At 39.7% G+C, this 19,482-nt stretch overlaps 1 protein-coding gene across 6 annotated transcripts in view; it reads left to right on the plus strand.

Moving 5' to 3' along the window:
• FAM114A2 (family with sequence similarity 114 member A2) overlaps positions 1–19,482 on the plus strand; it is a 53,333-nt gene that overhangs the window by 17,846 nt on the left and 16,005 nt on the right. For all 6 annotated transcript variants that reach the window (XM_017875713.1, XM_017875714.1, XM_017875719.1 and 3 more), the window contains one exon: positions 13,049–13,128. In XM_017875713.1, coding sequence (XP_017731202.1) covers positions 13,049–13,128 — 80 coding nt within the window. The remainder of the gene's footprint in view (positions 1–13,048; positions 13,129–19,482) is intronic.

A 19,482-nucleotide genomic window follows, 5' to 3' on the forward strand; every position in this document is an offset into this window, starting at 1 on the left:
GTATGATACTGGCTGTGGGTTTGTCATAAATAGCTCTTAATTTTGAGATACGTTCCATCAGTACCGAATTTATTGAGAGTTTTTAGCATGAAGGGTTGTTGAATTTTGTTGAAGATCTTTTCTGCATCTATTGAGATAATCTTGTGGTTTTTGTCTTTGGTTCTGTTTCTGTGATGGATTACATTTATTAATTTGCATATGTTGAACCAGCCTTGCATCCTAGGGATAAAGCCAACTTGATCTTGGTGAATAAGCTCTTTGATGTGCTGCTGGATTCAGTTTGCCAGTATTTTATTGAGGATTTTTGCATTGATGTTCATCAGGGATATTGGTCTGAAATTCTCGTTTTTTGTTGTGTCTCTGCCAGGCTTTGGTATCAGGATGATGCTGGCCTCATAAAATGAGTTAGGGTGGATTCCCTCTTTTTTTTGTTGATAGGAATAGTTTCAGAAGAAATGGTACCAGCTCCTCTTTGTACCTCCAGTAGAATTCGGCTGTGAATCCGTCTGGTCCTGGACTTTTTTTGGTTGGTAGGCTATTAATTATTGCTTCAATTTCAGAGCCTGTTATTGCTCTATTCAGCGATTCAGCTTTTTCCTGGTTTAGTCTTGGGAGAGTGTGTGTGTCCAGGAATTTGTCCATTTCTTCTAGATTTTCTAGTTTGTTTGTGTAGAGGTGTTTATAGTATTCTCTGATGGTAGTCTGTATTTCTGTGGGATTGGTGATGATATCCCCTTTATCATTTTTTTATTGCATCTATTTGATTCTTCTCTCTTTTCTTCATTAGTCTTGCCAGCAGTCTATCAGTTTTGTTGATCTTTTCAAAAAAACAGCTCCTGGATTCATTGGTTTTTTTGAAGTGTTTTTTGTGTCTTTATCTCCTTCAGTTCTGCTCTGATCTTAGTTATTTCTTGCTTTCTGCTAGCTTTTGAATTTATTTGCTCTGGCTTCTCTAGTTCTTTTAATTGTGGTGTCAGGGTGTTGATTTTAGATCTTTCCTGCTTTCCCTTGTGGGCATTTAATGCTATAAATTTACCTCCACACACTGCTTTAAATGTGTCCCAGAGTTTCTGGTACGTTGTGTGTTTGTTCTCATTGGTTTCAAAGAACATCTTTATTTCTGCCTGCATTTTGTTAATGTACCCAGTAGTCATTCAGGAACAGGTTGTTCAGTTTCCATGTAGTTGTGTGGTTTTTAGTGAGTTTCTTAATCCTGAGTTCTAATTTGATCGCACTGTGGTCTGAGAGACAGTTTGTTGTGATTTCTCTTCTTTTACAATTGCTGAGGAGTGCTTTACTTCCAACTATGTGGTTGATTTTGGAGTAAGTGCAATGTGGTGCTGAGAAGAATGTATATTCTGTTGATTTTGGGTGGAGAGTTCTCTAGCTGTCTATTAGGTCTGCTTGGTGCAGAGTTGAGTTCAATTCCTGGATATCCTTCTTAACTTTCTTTCTCGTTGACCTGTCTAATGTTGACAGTGGGATGTTAAAGTCTCCCATTATTATTGTGTGGGAGTATAAGTCTCTTTGTAAGTCTCTAAGGACTTGCTTTATGAATCTGGGTGCTCCTGTATTGGGTTCATATATATTTAGGATAGTTAGTTCTTCTTGTTGAAGTGATGCCTTTACCATTATATAATAGCCTTCTTTGTCTCTTTTGAACTTTGTTGGTTTAAAATCTGTTTTATCGAGACTAGTATTGCAATCCCTGCTTTTTTTTTTTTGCTTTGCATTTGCTTGGTAGATCTTCCTCCATTCCTTTATGTTGAGCCTATGTGTGTCTCTGCACGTGAGATGGATCTCCTGAATATAGCACCCTGATGGGTCTTGACTCTTTATCCAATTTGCCAGTCTGTGTCTTTTAATTGGGGTATGTAGCCCCTTTACGTTAAGGTTAATATTGTTATGTATGAATTTGATCCTGTCATTATGATGTTAGCTAGTTATTTGCCCATTAGTTGATGCAGTTTCTTCCTAGCATCTATGGTCTTTACAATTTGGCATGTTTTTGCAGTAGCTGGTACCAGTTGTTCCTTTCCGTGTTTAGCACTTCTTTCAGGATCACTCTTGTAAGGCAGGCCTTGTGGTGACAAAATCCCTCAGCATTTGCTTGTCTGTAAAGGATTTTATTTCTCCTTCACTTATGAAGCTGAGTTTGGCTGGATATGAAATTCTGGGTTGAAAATTCTTTTCTTTAAGAATGTTAAATATTGGACCCCACTCTCTTCTGGCTTGTAGAGTTTCTGCCGAGAGATCCGCTGTTGGTCTGATGGGCTTCCCTTTGTGGGTAACCTGACCTTTCTCTCTGGCTGCCCTTAAGATTTTTCCTTCATTTCAACCTTGGTGAATCTGACAATTATGTGTCTTGGGGTTGTTCTTCTTGAGGAGTATCTTTGTGGTGGTCTCTGTATTTCTTGAATGTACATGTTGACCTGCCTTGCTAGGTTAGGGAAGTTCTCCTGGATAATATCCTGAAGAGTGTTTTCCAGCTTGGTTCCATTCTCCCCGTCACTTTCAGGTCTACCAGTCAAACGTAGATTTGGTCTTTTCACATAGACTCATATTTCTTGGAAGCTTTGTTCTTTTGTTTTTACTATTTTTTCTCTAAACTTCTCTTCTCACTTTATTTCATTAATTTGATCTTCAATCACTGATACCCTTTCTTCCACTTGTTCGAATTAGCTACTGAAGCTTGTGCATGTGCCACGTAGTTCTCGTGCCATGGTTTTCAGCTCCATCAGGTCATTTAAGGTCTTCTCTACACTGTTTATTTCTAGTTAGACATTCGTCTAATCTTTTTTCAATGTTTTTAGCTTCCTTGCGATGGGTTCAAACATCCTCCTTTAGCTCGGAGTAGTTTGTTATTACCGACTTTCTGAAGTCTACTTCTGCCAACTTGTCAAAATCATTCTCTGTCCCATTTTGTTCTGTTGCTGGCGAGGAGCTGTGTTCCTTTGGAGGAGAAGGGGCATTCTGGTTTTTAGAATTTTCACCTTTTCTGCTCTGGTTTCTCCCCATCTTTGTGGTTTTATCTACCTTTGGTCTTTGATGATGGTAACCTACAGATGGGGTTTTGGTGTGGATGTCCTTTTTGTTGATGTTATTCCTTTCTGTTTGTTAGTTTTCCTTCTAACAGTCAGGTCCCTCAGCTGCAGATCTGTTGGAGTTTGCTAGAGGTCCACTCCAGACCCTGTTTGCCTGGGTATCACCAGCAGAGGCTGCAGAACAGCAAATATTGCTGAACAGCAAGTGTTGCTGCCTGATCCTTCTTCTGGAAGCTTTGTCTCAGAGTGGCACCCAGCTGTATGAAGTGTCAGTCAGCCCCTACTGGGAGGTGTCTCCAAGTTAGGCTACATGGGAGTCAGGGACCCACTTGAGGCAGTCTGTCCATTCTCAGAGCTCAAACACCGTGCTGGGAGAACCACTGCTCTTTTCAGAGCTGTCAGACAGGGACGTTTAAGTCTGCAGAAGTTTCTTCTGTCTTTTGTTCAGCTATGCCCTGCCCCTAGAGGTGGAGTCTACAGAGGCAGGGGGACCTCCTTGAGCTTCAGTGGGCTCCTCCCAGTTCGAGCTTCCTGGAGGCTTTGTTTACCAACTCAAGCCTCAGCAATGGCGGACGCCCCTCCCCCAGCCAGGCTTGCCACCTGGTAGTTGGATCTTAGACCAGCAGTGAGCAAGGCTCCGTGGGAGTGGGCCCCGCTGAGCTAGGCACAGGATATAATCTCCTGGTGTGCCGTTTGCTAAGATTGTTGGAAAAGCGCAGTGTTTAGGTGGCAGTGTCCTGATTTTCCCGGTATAGTCTGTCACAGTTTCTCTTGGCTAGGAAAGGGAACTCCCCCGACCCCTTGCACTTCCCAGGTGAGGCGATGCCCTACCCTGCTTTGGCTTGGACTCCGTGGGCTGCACCCACTGTCTGACCAGTCCCAGTGAGATGAACCAGGTACCTCAGTTGGAAATGCAGAAATCACCCGTCTTCTGTGTCGATCACACTGGGAGCCACTGACCAGAGCTGTTTCTATTCAGCCATCTTGGAATGGACCCCTCCAAGGATCTTTTTCATATAATGACTTCTTTTCCTCTGGGTAGATACCCAGTAGTGGGATTGCTGGATCAAATGGTAGTTCTACTTTTAGTTCTTTAAGGTAAATCCACACAGTTTTCCATAGTGGTTGTACTAGTTTACATTCCCACCAGCTGTGTAGAAGTGTTCCCTATTCACTGCATCCATGCCAGCATCTATTATTTTTTGGTTTTTTGATTATGGCCATTCTTGCAGGAGTAAGGTGGTATCGCATTGTGGTTTTGATTTGCATTTACCTGATCATTAGTGATGTTGAGCATTTTTTCATATGTTTAGAGCCATTTGTTTATCTTCTTTTGAGAATTGTCAGTTCATGTCCTTAGCCCACTTTTTGATTGGATTGTTTTTTTCTTATAGATTTGTTTGAGTTCATTGTGGATTCTGGATGTTAGTCATTCGTCAGATGTATAGATTGTGAAGATTTTCTCCCACCCTGTGGATTGTCTGTTTACTCTGCTGACCTTTTTGCCATGCAAAAGCTCTTTAGTTTAATTAAGTTCCAGCTACTTTGCTTTGTTTTTGTTGCATTTGCTTTTGGGTTCTTGGTCAGGAAATCCTAGCCTAAGCCAATGTCTAGAAGGATTTTTCCAATGTTACCTTCTAGAATTTTTATAGTTTCAGGTCTTAGTTGATTATTGTGTAAGGTAAGAGATGAGGATCCAGTTTGATTCTCCTACATGTGGCTAGCCAATTATCCTAGCATCATTTGTTTAACAGGGTGTCCTTTCCCTACTTTATGTTTTTGTTTGCTTTGTCAAAGATCAGTTGGCTTTAAGTATTTGGGTTTATTTCTGGGTTCTCTATTCTGTTCTATTGGTCTATGTGCCTATTTTTATACCAATAACATGCTGTTTTGGTGACTGTGGCCTTATAGTGTAGTTTGAAATCAGGTAATATGATGCTTCCAGATTTATTCTTTTTGCTTAGTCTTGCTTTGGCTGTGTGGGCTCTTTTTTGGTTCCATACAAATTTTAGGATTTTTTTTAGTTCAATGAATAATGGTAGTGGTATTTTGATGGGGGTAGTGTTGAATTTGTAGATTGCTTTGGGCAGTGTGGTCATTTTCAAAATATTGATTCTACAATCCATGAGCATGGGATGTGTTTTCATTTGTTTGTATCGTGTATGATTTCTTTCAGCATTGTTTTGTAGTTTTCCTTGTTGAGGTGTTTTACCTTCTTGGTTGGGTATATTTCTAAGTGTTTTATTTTTTTTTTTGCAGCTTTTGTAAAAGAGGTTGAGTTCTTGATTTGATTCTCTGCTTGGTCGCTGTTATTGTATTGAAGAGCTACTGATTTGTGTGCATTAATTTTGTATCCAGAAACACTGCTGAATTCTTTTATAAGTTCTAGGAGCTTTCTGGAGGAGAGTTTAGGGTTCTCTAGGTAAACAATTGTCAGCAAACAGTGACAGTTTGACTTCCTCTTTACCGATTTGGATGCCCTTTATTTCTTTCTCTTGTCTGATTGCTCAGGCTGGGACTTCCAGTACTGTGTTGAAGAGGAGTAGTGAGAGTGGGCATCCTTGTCTTTTAGTTCTCAGAGGGAATGCTTTCAGCTTCTCTCCATTCAGTATTGTGTTGGCTGTGGGTTTGTCAGATGGCTTTTATTACATTGAGGTGTATGTCCTTTGTATGCTGATTTTGTTGAGAGTTTTAATCATAAAGGGATGCTGCATTTTGTTGAATGCTTTTTCTGCATCAATTGAGATGATTGTATGATTTTTGTTTTTAATTCTGCTTATGTGGTATATCACATTTATTGCCTTTCATGTGTTAAACCATCCCTGCATCCCTGGTATGAAACCCACTTGATCATGGTGGATTATCTTTTTGATGTGTTGTTGGATTTGGTTAGCTAGTACTTTGTTAAGGATTTTAGCATCTATGCTTATGAGGGATATTGGTTTGTAGTTTTCTTTTTTGGTTGTGTTCTTTCCTGGTTTTGGAATTAGGGTGATACTGGCTTCATGGAAAGATTTAGGGAGGGTTCCCTCTTTCTTTTGTGAGAAATAGTGTCAATAGGATTGGTATGAATTCTTTTTTGAATGGTAGAATTCTGCTGTGAATCCATCTGGTCCTGGACTTTTTTTTGTTGGTAATTTTTAAAATTACCATTTCGGTCTCACTGCTTGTTATTGGTCTATTCAGGGTATCTGATTCTTCTTGATTTAAGCTAGGAAGGTTGTATCTTTCCAGAAATGTATCCATCTCCTGTAGGTTTTCTAGTTTATGTGCATAAAGGTGTTCATAGCAGACGTGAATGATCTTTTGTATTTCTGTGTTGTCAGTTGTAATGTCTCCCATTTCATTTCTAATTGAGATTATTTGGATTTTCTCTCTTGCTTAATCTTGCTAATGGTCTATCAATTTTATTCATCTTTTCAAAGAATTAACTTTTTGTTTCGATTATCTTTTGTATTTTTGTTTGTTTCAGCTTCATTTAGTTCTGTTCTGATTGTGGTTATTTCCTTTCTTCTGCTGGGTTTGGGTTTGGTTTGTCCTTACTTCTCTAGTTCCTTGAGGTGTGACCTTAGATTGTCTGTTAGTGCTCGTTCAGACTTTTTGATGTAGGTGTTTCGGGCTATGAACTTTCCTCCTAGCACCACCTTTGCTGTATCCCAGAGGTTTTGATAGGTTGTGTCACTATTGTCATTCAGTTTGAAGAATTTAATTTCCATCTTGATTTCATTTTTGACCCAGTGATCATTCAGGAGCAGGTTATTTAATTTCCATGTATTCGCATGGTTTTGAAGAGTTGATTTCTAGTTTTATTCACACTGTGATCTGAGAGAGTACATGATATAATTTCAATTTTTTTAATATATAGATGCCCCTTTTGTGGCCTATCATATGGTCTACCTTGGAGAAAGTTTCATGCACTGTTGAATAGAATGTATATTCAGCAGTTGTTGGGTAGAATGTTCTGTATATATCTGTTACGTCAATTTGTTCCAGGGTATGGTTTAAATCCATTGTTTCTTTGTTGTCTGTTTTGATGACCTGTCAGGTGCTGTTAGTGTGGTATTAAAGTCCCCCACTATTATTGTGTTGCTGTCTATCTCATTTTTGTTTTATTTATTTATTTATTTATTTTTGAGACGGAGTTTTGCTCTTGTTGCCCAGGCTGGAGTGCAATGGTGCAGTCTCGGCTCACCCCAACCTCCGCCTCCCAGGTTCAAGCGATTCTTCTGCCTCAGCCTCCTGAGTAGCTGGGATTACAGGCATGTGCTACCACGCCTGGCTAATTTTGTATTTTTAGTAGAGATGGGGTTTCTCCATGTTGGTCAGGCTGGTCTCGAACTGCCGACCTCAGGTGATCCGCCCACCTTGGCCTCCCAAAATGCTGGGATTACAGGCGTGAGCCACTGCCCCCAGCCTGTCTCATTTCTTAGGTCTGTTGGCAATTGTTTTATAAATTTGGCACCTCCAGTGTTAGGTGCATATATGTTTAGGATTGTGATATGTTCCTGCTGGGCACTGCCTTTTACCATTATATGGTGTACCTCTTTGTCTTTTTTAACTGCTGATGCTTTAAAGTTTGTTTTGTCTGATACAAGAATAGCCACCTCTGATTGCTTTTGGTGTCCTTTTGCATGGAATGTCTTTCCACCCCTTTACCTTAAGCTTATGTAAGTCCTTATGTGTTAGGTGAATCTCTTGAAGGCAGTAGATGGTTGGTGAGTTCTCCTTTCTGCAATTCTGTGTCTTTTAAGTGGAGCATTTAGGCCATTTACATTCAACATTAGCATTGAGATGTGAGGCACCATTCCATTCATTGTGCTGTGTTGCCTGTACATCATTTTTTTTTTAATTGTATTTTTGTTTTATAGGTCACGAGATTTATGTTTTAAGTAAGTTCTGTTTTGATGTGTTTCCAGGATTTGTTTCAAGATTTAGAGCTCCTTTTAGCTTGGTAGTGGCAAATTCTCTCAGCATTTGTTTGTTTGAAAAAGACTATCTTTCCTTCATTTATGAAGCTTAGTTTCACTGGATACAAAATTCTTGGCTGATAATTGTTTTGTTTGAGGAGGCTGAAGATAGGGCTCCAATCCCTTCTAGCTTGTAGGGTTTTTGCTGAGAAATCTGCGGTTAATCTGATAGGTTTTTCTTTATAGGTTACCTGGTGCTTTTGTCTCACAGCTCTTGAGATTCTTTCCCTTGTCTTAACTTCCAGTGACCTGATTACAATGTGCCTAGGCAATGGTCTTTTTGTGATGAATTTCCCAGATGTTCTTTGAGCTTCTTGTATTGGATGCCTAAGTCTCTAACAAGGCTGGGGAAGTTTTCCTTGAAATTTCCTCGATTTCCAAATGCGTTTTCCAAACTTTTACATTTCTCTTCTTCAGGAACGCTGATTATTCTTAGGTTTGGTCATTTAACATAATCCCAGACTTCTTGGATGCTTTGCTCATATTTTCTTATTCTTTTTCTTTTGTCTTTTTTGGAATGGGTTAATTTGAAGACCTTGTCTATGAGCTCTGAAGTTCTTTCTTCTGCTTGTTCAATTCTGTTGTTGAGACTTTCTACAACATTTTGCATTTCTGTAAGTGCATCCATTGTTTCCTGAAGTTTTGGTTGTTTTTTATTTATGCTGTCTATTTCATTGTATATTTCTCTCGTCACTTCTCATATCATTTTTTTGATTTCCTTTAATTGGGCTTTGCCTTTTCTCTGGTGCCTCCTTAATTACCCTAATAACTAACCTTCTGAATTCTTTTTCAGTTGAATCAGGGATTTCTTCTTGGTTTGGATCCATTGCTGGTGAGCTAGTGTGGTTTTGGGGGGTGTTAAAGAACCTTGTTTTGTCATATTACCAGAGTTGGTTTTCTAGTTCCTTCTCATTTGGGTAGGCTCTGTCAGAGGAAAGGTCTAGGGCACAAGGGTGTTCAGATTCTTTTGTCCCACGGGGTATTTGCTTGACGTAGCACTCTTCCCCCTTTTCCTAGGGATGTTACTTCCTGAGAGCTGAGCTGTAGTGATTGTTATCTCTCTTCTGGATCTAGCCACCCAGCAAGTCTCCCAGGCTCCAGTCTGGTACTGGTGGTTGTCTGTACAGAGTCTTGTGAACCATCTGTGTGGGTCTCTCAGCTGTGGATACCAGCACCTGTTCTGGTGGAGGTGGCAGGGGGGTGATGTGGACTCCGTGAGTGTCCTTGGCTTTGGTTGCTTAATGCACTATTTTTATTCTGGTTGGCCTCCTGCCAGGAGGTGGCACTTTTAAGAGAGCATCAGCTGTGGTAGTGTGGAGAAGAACAGGCAGTGAGCAGGGCCCTAGAACTCCCAAGAGTATATGTTCTTTGTCTTCAGTTATCAGGGTGGGAAGGGCAGGGTTGGGCTCAGACTCTCCTTGGGCAGGTCTTGCTGTGGCTGCTGTGGGGAATGGGGATGAGGTTCCCAGGTCAATGGAGTTATGTTCCTAGGAGGATTATGGCTACCTCTGCTGTGTCATGCAGGTTGTCAGGGAAGTGGGGGAAAGCCAGCAGTCACAGGCCTCACCCAGCTCCCATGCAACCCAAAGGGCTGGTCTCACTCCCACTGTGCCCACCCCCCAACCACACTGAGTCTATTTCCAGGCAGTGAGCAAGCAGGGCTGAGAACTTGACCCAGACTACCCACCTCCCAGCTGTGAAAGCAAGTAGAGCTTTCGTTCTTCCCCTGCCCGTGGAGTCCACACACTGGATTCATGCCCTCTCCTGAGTTCTGTTAAGGAGAGTTCTCCATCAGTTCAAATTGTTACGAAGTTCACCTGGAGGTTTCCTTCTCCCTGTGGCCTTTTCCCAGTGCCTCTGGCCGTCCTCCTGAAGAACCCCTGTGAGGCAAGGTGGAAATTGCTTGCTAGAGAACCCAGCGAGCCCACAGGGGTTTTCCTACTGCTTCCTCTACCCCTGTATTTCACTTGGCTCTCTAAGTTGACTCAGCTCCAATGAGGTCAGATTTGTCTCCTGTAATCTAGACCTTCAGGTTCCCTAATGGGTTGTGTGTTCTGGGGCGGATGATCTCCCTTTCCCACTTCCACACTGTTTGGGCACTCACAGTATTTGGGAGGTCTCCCAGGTCCTGCAGGAGCAATCCACTTCCTTCAGAGGGTATATGGGTTCTCTCGGCTTTCCTAATGTGTTCCTGCAGTCATTCTGGAGCAGAAGTTTACAATGTGAGCCTCCACGTGCTGCTCTGTCCATCCGAGTGGGAGCTGCAGTCTATTCCTGCCTCCTTTCTGCCGTGATCTCTCCTACTTTCAGGGCTTTTTCTTTTTTGTTTCCATTTGTGTTCTGCATTGTGTCCTAACTAAGAAGTCAAACTGGCTGGCTGTATAGCATCTTGCTAAATGATACCTTATTCTATGTAAAGGTACTTGTCCTGATTAGAAAATGGTTCTTGAATACAAGTTTCTAAAGCTGCCTTGAGATATTGAGAAGGCAGTATAGCATGGTGAATAAAAGGATGGGTTTTGGAATTAGACTTGGATTCAAAATCAAGATCTGCCATTTACTAAGCCATGTGACTTTGGGAAGTTACTTAACATTGAGCTTCTGTTTCCTCACCTGTAAGAAGAGTATGCTAATTCCTCTCAAGTTATAAGGATTAAATGAAATACTGTATTTAATATGTGGCACATAGTAAGCACTCAACAAATGTGGCTATTATTTTCGTTGTTAGGAGGGCATAAAGAAATAGGTAAAAATATGCATTTTAAAAGTCTTAGCAGGAAACTGATAAATTAATTTTGATTTTCATAAGTTGCTCCATTGTTCCTAATTTCCTAATCAAGCCCTACATGACAATCCTCAGTTATTTATAAACTTAAATTATTTGCTTGTAGTGCCATTAACAGTATTTGTTCAATTTACTCAACATCTGGCTTTCCATAGTAATCAGAAATCCCAGTCTTTAAATACCGTTCAGAGAACTCCAAGCAGTTTTCTAAACAGATGGTTTTGTGTCTGTGATATTTTTTTTTCCTACGTGTTCTCCAGAGATCAGAACTCTGAAAAGATAGCACCGGATTCCCCCCACCACTCACTGTGCCCCAGCCTTTCCCAGTGATTTTGGTTGAGAATGCAATAGTGACCTTAGTATTTACTTATGTCTCTATGAAGCTGTTTTTTAAAAAAGTGGTGATTTTCAGAGGGGAGAGACTACCACAGAACCAGTGATGATGTTGGTTATCTTCATTTTCCATCAGCATCCTGGGCTCTTGCCTCTCTACCATATATACCTGATTCCTTTTTTCAGAAGGAGTCTTCCTGCTTGGAAGATTTATATAAATTTAATTTATATAAATTATATGTACTACCATAATTATAATTTACATTCTAAAATATACCCTAAAATAGAATTTTTTAGTAGAATGAGATAAATTTCTATAAATAAAAAGTCAATTTTATTTCCTGCCCTCCATTGAATTATTTTGTGAACCCGTTTGGGTATATGCATCCCACTATGGATTCAGATTCATCCCTTGTATCCAAATTACAAATTATTTGAGAAAACAAAGTGTCTACCTAAATCGTAGAATGTTATTAGCAGTTGTTTAAATGTCTTACGTAGGAAGAGTTGTGTCAATTAGTGAGATCAGCTTTTCCCAAACCTTATTATACCTGAGATCACGAAATCATTTAATTCTCTGCCTTAAATATCAAGAGAGAAGGACGAAAGGATAGTGGATAGAGACAGAAGAGCCAAGATACACTTTTTTGTTCCTGGGAATATTAAGCAAGATGCTGAGTATGAAGCAGTAATGATTTGCCCTGGCAAACTATAGTGAATTAAGAAATATTCTATAGACTGTAAGTAGATCGCTAGAAGGTTTCTATGTACAAGAGTTCTCTTCTGCATTCCATGTTGCAGGGAAGCCGTGGGCTAGACCACAAAGCAGGGAGTGTATAGGATTCAGATGAGTAGGGAGGGAAAGAGAGCCTTTCCCACTGTTTGTTTGGATTTGCTAATTGCTTTTTGATTTTGAGTCACCCATTTGCTTGTTTGTTTCTTTGTAAGTGTTCCTGGTTCTCCATCATCTTTCACAAGACTAACTCCAACAGCTTCCTTACCATCCTTCCAACGTTCTGGAATCCCCTTTGCTTCTCTTCTTTTTATTTTTAATTATGATGGATGCGTAATGATTGATCCTCTTTTCTTCTTATCCACCATTTTCTCTTACCTGGATCCTGGATTATTGCCTCAGCCTGCCTCCCTTCTTTTCCCCCTTCTAATCTATTCTCCACCCAGCCATCAAAGTGATCTTTCCAAAATTTAAATGTAATTCTGTTTCTGCTTAAAACCATTCAGTGGTTCCTCACTTCCTCATTATAAAGTTTGAATTCTTCACCATCGATTATATGGCCTTTGTTATCTGGATCTTACCTTTCTAGAAGGCTTATCACTTCTCCCCGTTATGTTAGATACTCTCAATCATATTAAACTCCTTGGCATACTTTCTTTCACCTTTGGCTCTTTGCGTTTGTTTCTCTGCCTGAAACATTTCCTGTTCTCCTGGCTAACTTGTACTCAAGTTTGATGTCCCAACTTAAATTCCACTTTCTTGGAAGTGCATGCACAGTACTTGCTTAGTCTATGCTGTCACCATTTCTACATTCATGCTCTGGATGTAATGCAAAAAGCACAGCACAGGATTTGGACTTGGAGTAGGAAGACTAAGGTTTGACCAGTAATCTTTACTATGCAATCTTGGGGAAGTCACTTAATGTCTTCAAGCCTTAATCACTTCATCTCTAACATGGAATAATGTCACTTTTCTCTCAAGCCCATTGAAGCATTTATTGATATAATATACATAAAAGGATACTATAAGCACTAAAGCACCATGCTCATGTACATTACTACTGCTGCTATTGTTATTACTACTACTGCTGCTGCTATTACCACTCCTCTCCTCTTCCTCCTTGCCTGCCACCTCATGATCCTCAGCAGTCTTTCTGGAGTGTTTTATATGGGACTTGGTTTTTTAGGGGATGAAGATTTTACCAAGGACATAACAGAGCTGTTTTCCCAGCTGCACGTTTCCTCCAAACCAGAGAAACTTGCCAGGGTAAGTTATTGCTTCTTGGTGATTTTCATTATTTTACTTGTAGGAATGTAGTGGATAAAGACCATAAGATTATAAATTCCTGGCAGAGGAGTCACCAAAATCGAGGGTATATTCTGGTTATACCCAGAATTGGGTTCTGCATCTACTTGCCTTCTGCTCCTCTAGGTTAGTGTGTTGAACCCACATCTGCCCTCCAACACGTGTCCCATCTTCACCTGTTCTCAGTTGGGATGCTTTGCTTATCTGAAAGCTTAATTTAGGCTACAATGTTGGTCATTAAAAGTTGGCAGTGCTGACCAGCCTCACGATTCCAGTGGGTGAGCCTCTGTTGAGGACTCACTGTTCTCAGGGGTCTGAATGATTTAGAAATGATATGTGGCCTTGCCCATAGGGATTAGAGGTTGTCATTACCCAGAGCCCAGTGACTCAGATAATGACTATTTGGCATATGGAAGTAAGAGAGTATTATGACCAAGGCCTTTATTTTTGGTGCTGATTCTGGAACTATTTTCTTGTATCTGAAATGTGGAGAGACTTTAATCAAAGCTCAGAGTGGTTAGGGAGGTTCTGTGGCAAATATAAGCCAGTGCCTGCTCATGGGACACTGTTCACTGGGTCATGGACTGCTTGCTACCTCTTTACCCACCTCTACCAATCTTGAGAAGCATTTCAAGACCAGTCAGCTGCAGGTGCACATTATTTCCTGGCCAGGGAGAGGTGAGAGCTATTGCATAGTCGACCCAGTCACCTTGTCTCCATCCCCCAGGGCAAGGAGTATGATGTTTGGTGTGTTATCCCACTCTCCTATGCCCATCGAAAATGCTGTATTCTCTGAGAAAGCTTTTTTAGGTCATTCCCAGGCAGCTCATCTCCCTTACCTGTACTGTAACACTTTACTACAGCACTTTTGATCTTGTATTATAATGCTTTTTATTTTGGAAATAATATCAAACTTAGAGAAAAGTTACAAGAGTAGCACAAACAATATTTGTATACCTTTTATGCAAATCCAATACTATTAATATTTACCTCATTTGCTTAAACATTTGTGTTTTCACGTATATTCTTTCTCTCTGTGTGTAAATACACGTATACACATATAGATAAACATATTATTTTTGTAACTATTTGAGAGTAAATTGTAAACATTGCTCTTCTAAATTTTTCAATATGTGTCTGCTAAGGATGGGGATATTCCCTTACATAATCACAGTATAGCTATCAACTTCAGTAAATTTAACATTAGTACTTTCGTTGTACTAATTTGTTGTAATCTGTTTTCCGTATTTCAGTTACATCAGTTGACCCAATAATATCCAATAATATCAAACTTTTTCCTTCAATACTGGAGCCAGTACATGATCACAAATTTAGCTGCCGTGTACTTTTAGTTTCCTTTAATCTAGAACAGTTCTTCAGCCTTTCTTTGTCTTTTATGACACTGGCGTTTTTGAAAAACAAGCTTTGGAGTTTGTCTGATGCTTTCTCATGATTAATGTCAGTTTATACATTCCTGGCCAAAATACTCTGTAAGTGATGGTGTGTCCTGCCCAAGGTATCACATCTAAAAGTACATGATATTCATCTACCCCTTACTGGTAATGTGTTGTCTGATTTCTTTCTGTAGAGCTACAGTTTATTTTCCTATCTTGCTAATAAACGTTCTGTGAGGAGATACTGTAAGACCATACAAATATCCTGCTACTCATCGTCATTTCTCTCCTAAATCTAGCATCTATTTATGATTCTTGCACCAATATCTAGTGTGAAGATTTACCAGTTGGCTTTAAACATTCCAGTGTAGTCATGAGCTCTCCTTTTCTCCTTTTTCTTTTGAATTTGAACAAAATTCAAAAAAGAATTTTATTCATTCTTTTTTTATTTGTTGTCAGTATGCTTTCATGGAGTTCTGCTTTTTCCCCATTGGCTTGTAATTCATCACTGTCCTTAATATTTTGATGTTCAGATTTGTCTTTCAAGCTGGCTACTAGGTGGCATGCCTCCATCATTTTGGGGTGCTTCCTTACTTTCTGGCATAACAAGATATTCTTATATCTTATACCTTCTGTGCCCCAGCCCCACAACCAGACATTTCTTTGAGAAAGCATGATTTATTGATTTTTGGTTTCATAAACCAAGACCTGGGTACTAAGTGTACTCATTGCCACTGGCATGACTTTGATTCTAGGCTGTCAGCAGAGCTAGAAAATATACTCAGGTACGTATACACCTATATGTGTTATGTATGTAGATACATATGTGCACATGTACACCTATATGTATTTTAGAAGTCATGACTTCACACATAATGTAACTCCAATTTTAATCCATCCCTACAGGGTTTTTCCTTGCCTTTCCCTGTTACACATTTGTATCTCTCTTCTACAGTAGGAACCTTGTCTCCCAACAATATTAGCACATTTCCTTAATTATGAGATGTGTCTGAAATGATTTTATTGCTTTGCCTATACTATAGATTGAGTATCCCTTATCCAAAATGCTTGGAACAGAGAACTGTTTCAGATTTCAGATTTTTGTTTGGATTTTGGAATATTTGCCCACGTGCACACACACACACATATACACACAGTACTGTATCTTGAGGATGCAATCTAAGTCTGAACACAGAATTTATTTATATTCATGTATGCCTTGTACACATAGCCTGAAGATAATTTTATACAATATTTTAAAAAATTTTGTGCATGGAGGCCGGGCGCAGTAGTTCACGCCTGTGATCCCAGCACTTTGGGAGGCCGAGGCGGGCAGATCACGAGGTCAGGAGATCGAGACCATCCTGGCTAACACGGTGGAACCCCATCTCTACTAAAAATACAGAAAATTAGCCAAGCCGGGCGTGGTGGTGGGTGCCTGTAGTCCCAGCTACTCAGGAGGCTGAGGCAGGAGAATGGCATGAACCCGGGAGACGGAGTTTGCAGTGAGCCGAAATCGCACCACTGTACTCCAGCCTGGGTGACAGAGTGAGACTCTGTTTCAAAAAAAAAAAAAATTGTGCATGAAACAAAATTTTGAATTCATTTTGACTGCAACCCATCACATGAGGTCAGCTGTGGAATTTTTCACTTGTGGCATCATATTGGCACTCAAAAAATTTCAAATTTTGGAGAATTTTGGATTTTCGTATAAGTGATATTTAATCTGTACTATAAAAGTGATCTACAAAAAATTGTTTTATTTACTGCCTATGTGATAATTTTGTTTTTGAATATGTGGGGTATTAACACGCTTCCAAAAATCAAACTGCACAAAAAATATACTCAGGTCTTTCCCTCCCACTTGCCTTCCACTCCATTCTCCTGTTTTTGTAGGTATTCATCTTTCTTGTTTTGGCTTATCTTTCCTGAGTTTCTTTTTGTAAAGATAAGCAGATATATTTTCTTATCTCCTCTGATGGAAAAGTCAACATACTGTATTTGTTCTTTAGCACTCTGCCTTTTTCACTTAACCTAGTGCATAAGTATTTTTATACATTTATCACAGTTTTTAAAAAATACGTATATCTTACCTCCTATCCTGAAGCTTAAATTTCTCGAAGGCAGGATCTGTACATACCTATTCCTTAAAATTCCAGCTCTACTACCTATTACTTTCTGTGTGACCTTTAGCAAGTTGCTTGACCTCTGTGAGCCTCATTTTTTTGTCTCTGTGTGGTGAGTGATAATAATGTAGGGTTCCTGTGAGGTTTAAATGTGTTCACACACACAAAGCTCTTACAAACTGCCTGGCTCATAATAAATAAATGCTCACTGTTGATGGCTCCACAGAAGATAGCCCAATGTCCTCTACATGTAGCTGTTCAATAAATATACATATATGTTCAATAAACCTTTATTGTGCTTAGTAATTTGCTAGGTGCTAGGGAAATAATCATGAGAAAGACATAGTTTACATGCTTAATGAGAGATCACATTAATAATTATTTTTGGAAGACCAGTAACTCCTTATCTATCTGGCAGTTCTAGCCATTCTCTGAAAGCAGTCTTCAGATTGTTTAAATTTTAGGCATTGAGACTTAAGTTGTAGATTGATTAAGGATCAAGGCCTTAACCATTGACCCTCAAAAGATTTATATGGCAGGCTGTGATGTAGGGGAAAGAGCACTGAATTAGGAGTCTGGGAATATGATTCTGTGATTCTGATTCTTGTTCTGATACTCACATGTGATGTGGCCTTGGGCAAATTCATTTTCTTCTCTAGGCCTTATTATTTTTCTGTTGGAAATAAATAAGCTTTTGGAGAAGCCAAGTTCAAAGGTACCTTTTGAGATCTGCAGATCTCAACAACTGGAAAGTTCCAGACTGAATTGTGGGCGTGGGTGACATTAATAATTTTGGAAAAGGATAATAAATTGCCTTGAGTTGGCACAATAGTTCGTGATGATTTCACTTAATATATTTATTACAAGAGAGGTCACTTTGGGTAAGCTCTATGCGTACTAAAATATCTCCTGGCCAGGGGCGGGGGTGGCTCACGCCTGTAATCCCAGCACTTTGGGAGGCCGAGGTGGGTAGATCACGAAGTCAGGAGTTCAAGACCAGCCTGGCCAAGATGGTGAAACCCCATCTCTACTAAAACTACAAAAATTAGTTGGGCACAGTGGCAGGTGCCTATAATCCCAGCTACTCGAGAGGCTGAGCTTGAACCTGGGTGGCAGAGGTTGCAGTGAGCTGAGATCATGCCACTTCCCTTCAGCCTGGGCAACAGAGTGAAACTCTATCTCAAAAAAAAAAAAAAACTCCTTCAAGTATATTAAATTTATGGTATCAATTTTTTCTTTTATGTGGTCTATCACTTTCCATTTTTCTTTTTTAATCTCAGATAAATTAATCCTTCATTTTTTACTCATTTTGTCTCTTCAAAGATATTGCAAAGAATTTAACGTATTGTTTGTATTATTAATCAACTGTTAGGATTCTTTCCAGCCTCATCTCTCACTGTTCTCTTCTATAAATCTCACTACTCCAACCTAATTTTCTGTCACACTCCCCATCCTCTATATTCTTCCTTACTGGCCTTTGTTCTGTTTCTCAGGTGTATCACACTGATTTCCCTGTGCTTACAACTCTTGTTGCCTAAATATTTGTATGGCCAATTCCTTCAGGTTTCAGCTGAAACATAACTTTTCAGAGACCCTTTCTGACCACCCAAACTCAAGCCGCCTTCTACCCATACTCATCATTACTCCCTTTTATTTTCTTTATGTATGTATTTGTTTGTTTGCTTGTTAATTGCCTTATTAGGAGAGAGAAGAGCAGGCTCCTAGTTTGTATTATTCACCATTGAGTCCCCAGCACTGGCACAGTGTTAGTATGTATTTGCAATAAATGAATGAATGAGTAAAATGCCTGTATCTTATATTTTGGTCTTGCTAGATATCTCACAGTTTGCCTAAACACTTTGCATTTTTCTGTTTCCAAGCCTTTTTATAGTTCATGCTATTTGGTGTTTTGAATTTGAGAGGTTAATGCTTAAGTAATGGGAAGGTATAGATCAGAGCTAGATTGTTCCTGAATGTTTTTGTGGGGGAATGTAGGGAAAGAACCCTACAGTGAAATTCTGGGAACACAGGTCTGCTTTAGCTCATTCAGGTGGCCTTGGGTGTAGCCCCACTTACTGATCCTTCAAGATCTAACTCCAGTACCGTGCATGTAATAAAACCTGTGTTTCTCATTTAGAATCACTCTCAAAGTCTTCTCTGGATTCCTATTACCTCATAACAGCTTTGAACACATTCTGTGTATGTAAAGTTAATAAAGTAGATGGTAATAAACAGTTTCTGAGAAACCAGGACTCTCACTTGCAAATGATAGAAACTCAAGTTAAGAAACTTAAAAAAATAACAAACTAATTTAAAAGAGGGGAATTCAGTAGCTCAAGAAAACAGAAAATCAAGGAGGAGAACTGGCTTCAGGCATGCTTTATTCAGGAGCCTATCTCTATCCCTATCTGTGTCTTTTGGCTTGCTTCCTTTTGTTTTAGCTTCATTCTTAGGGAAGCTTTTCCATATGGTGGTAAAATGACCATTGGCAGCTTCAGGGTGGGTGACTTTTTTCCATTTCAGTAACGCCAACTAAAAGAACACTTCTTTTTGTTGATAATTTTACCAGATGTCCTGGGACTGATGTCCATTGATTCTGGCTGGGGTTACTTTTTAATCTATGAACCACTTACTCTGTGGACACGGGTATTAATATTCTCAGTAGCTAAATCTGAATGGTTTGCCAACTTTTGGAGCCAAAAGATGGAAGCAGCTCCACGCAGATCACATGAACTAAGGAGAATCTAGAACCTGCCACCAGAAGAAAGGAGATGTGGATGCTGGTCATATCCATA

The sequence above is a fragment of the Rhinopithecus bieti genome, unplaced genomic scaffold, assembly GCF_001698545.2.
Source record: "Rhinopithecus bieti isolate Rb0 unplaced genomic scaffold, ASM169854v2 scaffold_7673, whole genome shotgun sequence".
In the NCBI taxonomy this organism is placed as follows: domain Eukaryota; kingdom Metazoa; phylum Chordata; class Mammalia; order Primates; family Cercopithecidae; genus Rhinopithecus; species Rhinopithecus bieti.